At 33.1% G+C, this 8008-nt stretch overlaps 1 protein-coding gene across 1 annotated transcript; it reads right to left on the reverse strand.

The window, feature by feature from the left end:
- Positions 1 to 5477: 5477 nt before the first annotated feature.
- LOC114755181 (putative disease resistance protein RGA4) lies at positions 5478 to 7708 on the reverse strand. Its single transcript, XM_028944055.1, has 5 exons — positions 7601 to 7708; positions 7427 to 7522; positions 7030 to 7264; positions 6263 to 6436; positions 5478 to 5803 (listed from the first exon to the last, which is right to left on the reverse strand). Exons 1-5 carry the CDS (start codon positions 7706 to 7708, stop codon positions 5478 to 5480), a joined length of 939 nt encoding a protein of 312 aa, XP_028799888.1.
- Between the last annotated feature and the right edge of the window lie 300 nt (positions 7709 to 8008).

Below are 8008 nucleotides of genomic sequence, written 5' to 3' on the forward strand. Positions count from 1 at the left end.
GTCCACAGATCATTGCCAAAGCAACCTCATTAGTTTGCCATTATCGTTTTGAATTTTTTTGTTACTCGTTAATTAGAATTTCAAACAAAATACTTAAGATCACATTACTAAAGAGGGAAGATGGTTTTTAGTGAAGACATCTCAAAATTTAAGGCAAACCTATACACGCGAAAACTTGCGATCAAATCAAAGTTATTATTCTACTCAATATGTTGATTCGTTTGATTTTTTTTTTTCTCCGCAAGTCAGCAACTTTGAGCGAATCTTCATAATTGTCATTTTATTTCTGCTACATTGAAAAATAATTGTGATGATTAATGGTTTAAAAAAGACTTTCCTAAATAGATATGTCCTTAATAATGTGTAAGACTGGCTCAGAGACAAACCTCATAGGGATTTAAGAAAGCCATTTTATTATTTAGTCTAAAACCATTTCTTTAAAAAATATTTTGAACCAAGTAACTCTAACTCGATATATGATGGAAGTTTTGACAATTAAATAAGCTTTTAATTCAGCACAATCTGTTTTCTTCTTTTGTTATGGCAAAAAAGGTGGAATTTGATCATGCACACAACTTGAAAAATATGCAGAGTTAAAATAAGTGGTACCCGCCTTTCATGAAAAGTTTCAAGAAGTCATCCTTTCCTCCTTAATCAAAATCTGCATATGTGCACTAAAAATATTTTTGCTTACTTTATAAGTGCTTCCGTAGTGACCTGTTCCAGCTTAGCTTAGATATTTTTTTTCCGTCATTTTCCCTATGCACAGTTCAAACCTATAAAAATAATAAAAATCATCACGCACATTATTAACGAATAATATGCAATTTCACAACATCACAGCTAGGAAATATAAAAAAAAATCGCATTCCTCCAATCCTTAATATAAGACTTACTTTGAGAGTTGACATTAGTCTTATATATAAGACTTATTTCACATATTTATCAGTTTTTTTTTCAAATTAATGTTATTGATAATAGACAAGTAGGAGAAGGATAGAAAGAATTAAGGGAGATTATTAGGGTGATTTAGAAGAAAAAATCATATTAACTAATTTAATTAACATCATTAATTTACTTAAATTTGTTAATTAGATCTTATATTATAGACCAGAAGAGTATCTCACAGTTTCAACATTTTGTCCATTCATTTCAAAAACACAAGGAAACATGTACAGAATTCACTGTAGGTATAAGTCTTTTGAAAACAATTCGAACCACAACTTTAGAGATCATACAATGCACAAGAAAAATCCGTAAATGACTTATCAACAAAGTAAGGTTAATTGGTGTCCAATAAGAAGTGAAAAGGTCTCTTCTTAATACATAATTATAAAACCATTTTTAAGATGATAATCATAGTAGAAAAAGAATTGAGTTAGAGTGTTAAAACACTACCATGGTTATAAAGAGTTTGTCTTATTCTGAAAACATTCCAAGAAGCTTAGGATACATAAAACACCCATGAGTCTAACAATACGCAAGGCACAGTAATGGGCTACAAACTCAACATAAACATTCATCCCACAAAGACTTAGGGTACAAGAAATACAGAGTGCTCAACCCAGCCCTCAAGTTATACACACAAGAGTAACACAAACAGTAGAGTCTCATGGCTTCCAGCCATTTTAGCAGCACTCCATCAAATACAATCATCCAACAACCTAACAAAAGAAAGTATATGTTAACAAAATCATGGGTCATGAAATGACAATATACATAACATTACATGCCTAAACCAAATGAGGACTACTAGGTTATGCTCACATATGCCTCTGGTTGCTTCCTTTCGAGCTGAGCCAAACTAGATGGCTCTCCTAAAAAGCATTGATGAATAGCAGGGTGAGATATAAAGTCCCAGTAACCAAGTATTAATTTATGACATATATAAGTAAGATGGCAAGTTAGTGAAGTAGTGCTTAAATATAATTTAAGTAATAAATGATGTTTTAATAGATACAATCACGAGTATATCTCACCATCTACAACACAATTCATACAAAAATACACATATGCAACAACACAATGAAATATGCCCTCCCATCACTATACTCCTCCTTATAACTCGTTGACAAGGACTTGAGCTTTTTGTGCCGAGTAACCCAGCCAAAAGTCACCCCACTCACAATAAGCAACAGGCCCCCTCTTGTAACTACACCGCCCAAGAATAGACTATGGTGTAAGAGGTGTCTACCCAAGAGATCGTTCTAAATTCAAGGCCAAGAAAAAGGAAGAACTACAAGGGTCTAACAAAAAGGCCAAATATTAGAATCAGTAGTGTAGACATGCCGTGCGGGCTCCAAGAACAATTATCCTCCACATAACAAAATCCCAACCTCCACATATGAACCCCATACATAGTCACAATATATATTAAAAATATCATAGTTCTTCAAAGTAAGATGATATAATTTGAAATAAGTACAACATATTTTCATTTTATTTAATAACATAATATTAGTATATTAAATTCAACACCACAAGCAAACATAATTTCCAATAAAACACAACTCAGGTATAATTAAATCAACATACTTCTCACTTGACCAAAATTTGTCATATAAGAAAATACATACTTTATTCATAGGTATACTTTCACAAATTAATTTGAGAAAATAAAAACATAATAAACAGCTTATAATCCAAAGCATATATATAAAATAAATTAGCCCTAGTTATATCCACTCCAAGCTTAACCTCATAGCTTGAGAAATAAGAGCACAAATTATAGACTCCGAAGTACAAGATAATCTACAAATAATGTAGATAAAATTTAATATACATACAAATAAATAATGTAAATTACACAGGATTATTATTATTATTATTATTATTATTATTATTATTATTATTATTATTATTATTATTATATATTTACTACCCAAGAATTCTTCAAATAACAATTTTTCTCTACCCAAATAACTCATTCAAATTATATATATATATAAATTGTTTTTATCTAACACTGTAAAATTCTCAATTTATAACTTAAGTTTTCAGTTTTAAAATTTTTCTAATAACATATCCTTAGCCTATTTCACATTTTAAACCAATTAAAATCTCAATAATATATTAAATAATCCAAATAAGTTATTTAACTTAAATTTAATCCGTAAAAGCATTCTATATATCTTGAGTAATATATTTTTTTAACTAAATTCTTAGTTTAAAATTTTCAAAACAATCAATGAATAAATATAAACCGAACAAAATTTCAATAATATATCAAACAACCCAAATAAATTATTTAACTTAATTTTAATTGGTATGAATATGATATATATATATAAAATGATATATTTTTTAACAAAATAAATTTAATTTTAAATACCAAAAGTAACAAATAGACAAATCTAAACTGATTAAAATTAACTCCTCATTTACCTCTAAATTTCTATGGTCATCTATTGTCAAAACCCAATACTTAGTCCATACCCAAATCACAAAATTTTCTCTAAATATTAAAATGATACTACTGATATAAAGTTCTAAATATATATAGAAAATATTCATAAAAAAATCTAATAAAAAGAAGTATTTTTATGTATCTAAATGATCTTCTAAATCTTGTCTTATCCTTCAGACCTCATGTACCTTGTAAAACTTTTCACTCACTCTCACGATTTTCTTCTGTCTCTCGCTCTCTCTTTGTCTTCTCTTCATTTCTCTTCTCTGCCTAGCACCCCTTCCTCTTATTTATCTTTTTCTTTTCAACCGTGTGTTTCCTGTTTTCTTCTTCCATTTAATAACTACACCCTTCAATTTCTATCTTCAATAAATGTCCTCTCCAGAATTCTTCTTCTTCTTAAATAACATCTTGCTTTTTCACCGAATTTGGTGAAAAAGCTGGGGTGTGTTTTTTTAATAAAATATTATTTTACATTATATAATTATTTTTTAAAATTTTTTTGAAATAATAATAAATTTTTTTGAAAAAGTAATATTTAAGATGTTACAAGAAGCATAGCAGAAACATCTTTTCTTGAACAAGTAACATAATAACAGCACGTACAAACACATGCGAGGACGGCCAGACAAGGAAATTAGGCAAATGCCAAGCAAGAAAAATGAAAGAGTTGAAGTGTTTTAGCAGTCAACTCACAACTGTAATTAGAGGATAGAAATTGATAAATTTGAATGAGCTTTCATTAATTTTTCCTACTGATGCTTGGAATTTGTGTACTGAAAAAATCAATCACATAAAGTTTATAGTCAAGTGCCATGAATCAAGTGCACTGATAGTTTAGAAAGAGTGAGGAGAGGGGGAAAATAAAAGTTGGATGAAGCTGTCCATAAAGAGAAAAATGGAGTTGACGTAAATACCCTGTTTTTGTTGAAATGGATGATAAGGAAAGCGAATAATTATTCACAAAATAAGAACGTCTAGTATGTGAACAAGTTTTGGCCAAAACAATCCTTCTAATTGCCACCCGTATCTTTCATTAAAGCAGGGCAATCACACACGCGAAGATGTTGCAATGATGTGAGACTCTTTATTGTCTCTGGAAGTGATGCCAAAGCAGAACATTTGTAGAGACTTAGCTCTTGCAATGATGTGAGACTTCCAATGGACTCTGGAAGTGATGCCAAAGCAGAGCAATCAATGAAATGTAGTATTTCCAATGATGTAAGACATCCAATGGACTTTGGAAGTGATGTCAAAGCAGAGCAGTTGAAGAAATGTAGTGTCTGCAATGATGTGAGATTCCCTATGGACTTTGGAAGTGATGCCAAAGCAGAGCAATTATTAGGGAGCAGCTTTTGCAATAATGTGAGACTTCCAATAGACTATGGAAGTGATGTCAAAATATATACTTGCAGAGTAGCTGTTGAGGGTTAGCATTCGCAATGATGATAGACTTCCAATGGACTCCAGAAGTCATGCCAAAGTAGAATGATTAAAGATGCGTACTGATAGGTGTAATGTTTGCAATGATGAGAGACCTCCAATGGACTTTAGAAGTGAAGCCAAAGCTAAGAAGTGTGAAAGGTGTAACTCTTGTAATGATGTGATACTTCCAATGGACTCAGGCAACAATGTTAAAGCATAGCAATTGTTAAGGTCTAACATTTGCAATGATGTGAGACTTCCAATGGACTCAGGAACTGATGTCAAAGCAGAGCAATTGGAGAGGCATAGCATTTGTAATGATGTGAGATTTCTGTTGGACTCTGGAAGTGATAATAAAGAAGTGCAATTATAGATGTGTGATGTCTGATAGACTCTGGAAGTGATGCCAAAGAAGTGTAAAGATAGAGGTCAAGAGGTTGCAATGATGTGAGTCTTCCAATGGACTCTGGAAGTGATGCCAAAGAACTACAATTGAGGATTTGTAGAGATTGCAATGATGTGAGACTCCCTATCCACTCTAACAACCATTTTCCACTAAATCCACAAATAATCAGTTCTCTGATTGTGTGAGGTGGCTCTAAAGCTTTTAAAATTATCTCATCATCATCATCATGCTTATCTTCTCCTAGAGGTGAATGTGAAGATGCCCCCAGCCTAAGGCCAGTCCTCTAAGGTATGACATGTGAAGCAGAAACTTTGATGACTCAACCTCCTTTACCTTTCTCCATTGGCATCTCAAATTTGTAATCTCCAAATTTCCCCTCAAACAAATCAAATCGCATAGCTCAATTATCCTTGCACCACCACTACTCACTTCATCCACAATAAATGTTGCCAGTGTTTGGAGATTAGCCAAACACCCCAAACCACATGGCATATGTAGCAAGTGCCAACAACCATCCAATTCAAGATGTCTGAGTCTTGCCAATCTCTTCAAGTCACTAGGAAGTTCTGTTAAAGATACACAACCATTAAGTATTAAGGTCAACAAGTTATGCAACTTAGTGATTCCTCATGGGAGCTTCTCAAGTTCGATATTCCTAGTTAAATCAAGATATCTTAAATGCTTCAAGTCTCCAATAATCTCTAGAATTTCCAACCCTTGCTCTACAAGAACCAATACACGTAAGTGCTTTAGAAGTGATATTATAGACCCGCTAATTAGATTAAAACCTCTTGATGAAGATTGACTCAAGATAAATTCCAAATGTCCTTATAGGGTGAAAATCATTCTCATTTTTTTGGTATTGGCATTGCCAAGTGGAATATCCCAGGCACCATCAAAATGAATTGACATATGACAAATCCCATCACCAAACTTCTCTTATTCTATTCTTTCACCTATGACAATGTAACACTCATTTTTAGTGATTGATTGTGCTAGATCATGTATGAGGTCATGCATCTTACCCGACCATATGTTGCCAAGAGAATCTTGCACCACATCTTGAAACAAGCACCTCGACAACAACTGCTTGAAATACTCATCGCCAACATCTTCCAAGCACCTATTTTTATCCAAGGGTTGAACGAACCCCTCAGTTATCCACAGCCGAATTAGTATTTCTCTTTCAATCTCGTAATCTTTTGGAAACAAAGAGCAAAATGCAAAACAATTTTTCAAATGGGAGGGAAGATGATCATAGCTAAGTTTAAGGATAGAAAATATCTTATTATCCTCAGAATGATATTTGCAAGTTTAATGTCCCTAAAATATGACCACTCACTCACTCCCAACTTTTTTTGTGAACAATAGGCTACCAATGGTTCTTATTGCGAGTAGAACTCCAGGACATTTTTTCACAATATCCTTTCCAATCCCTACCAACTCTTGATTATCAAGTTCTTTTCCATCCTGAAAAGCCACTCTATAAAACAGCTCCCAAGAGTTTTCAAAATCCAAATCATTTAAGTTAAGAGGTGCAAGCATGCCCATTATTTGTGCCACTTTCTCACTACGAGTAGTCACAATGATCATGCTTCCCTTTTTTTCCTTCCCTCAACAAGCTTTCCAATTCAACCATTTTTCACAATGCTCATTCTAAACATCGTCTAAAACAAGCAAAAAAAGTTTCCCCTCAATCTCCTTTATTAAATATTGTGTGACCTTATCCTTCGACAATTTGTTTTGTTATTATCAATGATGTTTTTAGCTATTCTCTTAATGTTAAAGTCACTCGATTCATCAGAAACACAGACCCACTTCTTTAGCTCAAAATGGTTTTTGACAGCCTCATCATTATAGACTTGTTGAGCAAGTATGGTCTTCTCCAATCCACCAATCCCAACTATGGCTACTACTAAAACGTTACTTTTCACATCAAGAGGGTTTAAAAGGATGTCAACAATTTGCATCCTTTCATTGTCTCTCCCTACAACATCTTCCTTCCTCATAAATGAGTGGGTTTGCCTCTAGTCATAAGACTCAATGGAAGCACTAAAAGATATCTCACTCAAATGCAAATTGTTCTTCTCACTGAAAATGCCATCAAGTTTCTTCCTAAGGGCCCTAATTTGACAACCCATTTTAGCAGTACAAATAGTTTGATTGTTTTTGGAGAAGAATAAGCGTACCTCCTCCACCATTTTGTCTTTGGTCATTGCTTCCCTGGCAGGCTCATCAATGGCATCTAACAAGTCTTCCGTATCAAACAGCACATCTTTTAGCTTCTATAGCCAATAGTTGATTAGATGACTCTTCATGGTCTTTCTCTTGGCATCAAGGAGTACGGCTTTGATTGCAATGACCATGCTCTTCATGCTCTCCAAATCATCTCGGAACTCACTAATGAGATCAAGCTCTTTAGAGGCCAAAAAGCCCAATAGCCCACTGACTCTGTCAACAATGGCTTCCATTGATTAATTCAAAGCAAATGTAATTGATGGGTTTGTATGAGGAGAGTAATATGGATAATTGTTGGATGATATGTGATAATGTACCTCCCACAATGAAGCATATACAAGTATATATAGCCTTGTTTTGGATACTTCTTGAGAGTAAAAGAATATTTGATGCTTCTGTCATCGAACAAAGTAAAAGACCAAATTCTTTTCTCCACTTACAATAAATAAGTGATGTAAGGCTACTAGAGAGAAATGAATAAAGTGATTCTCATATATGCTTTAGGAAATAGCTTCATACCGTTAAAATAGAAG

Source organism: Neltuma alba, unplaced genomic scaffold, assembly GCF_004799145.2.
Source record: "Neltuma alba isolate B1F8T4 unplaced genomic scaffold, ASM479914v2 tig00010233_pilon, whole genome shotgun sequence".
Taxonomy (NCBI): domain Eukaryota; kingdom Viridiplantae; phylum Streptophyta; class Magnoliopsida; order Fabales; family Fabaceae; genus Neltuma; species Neltuma alba.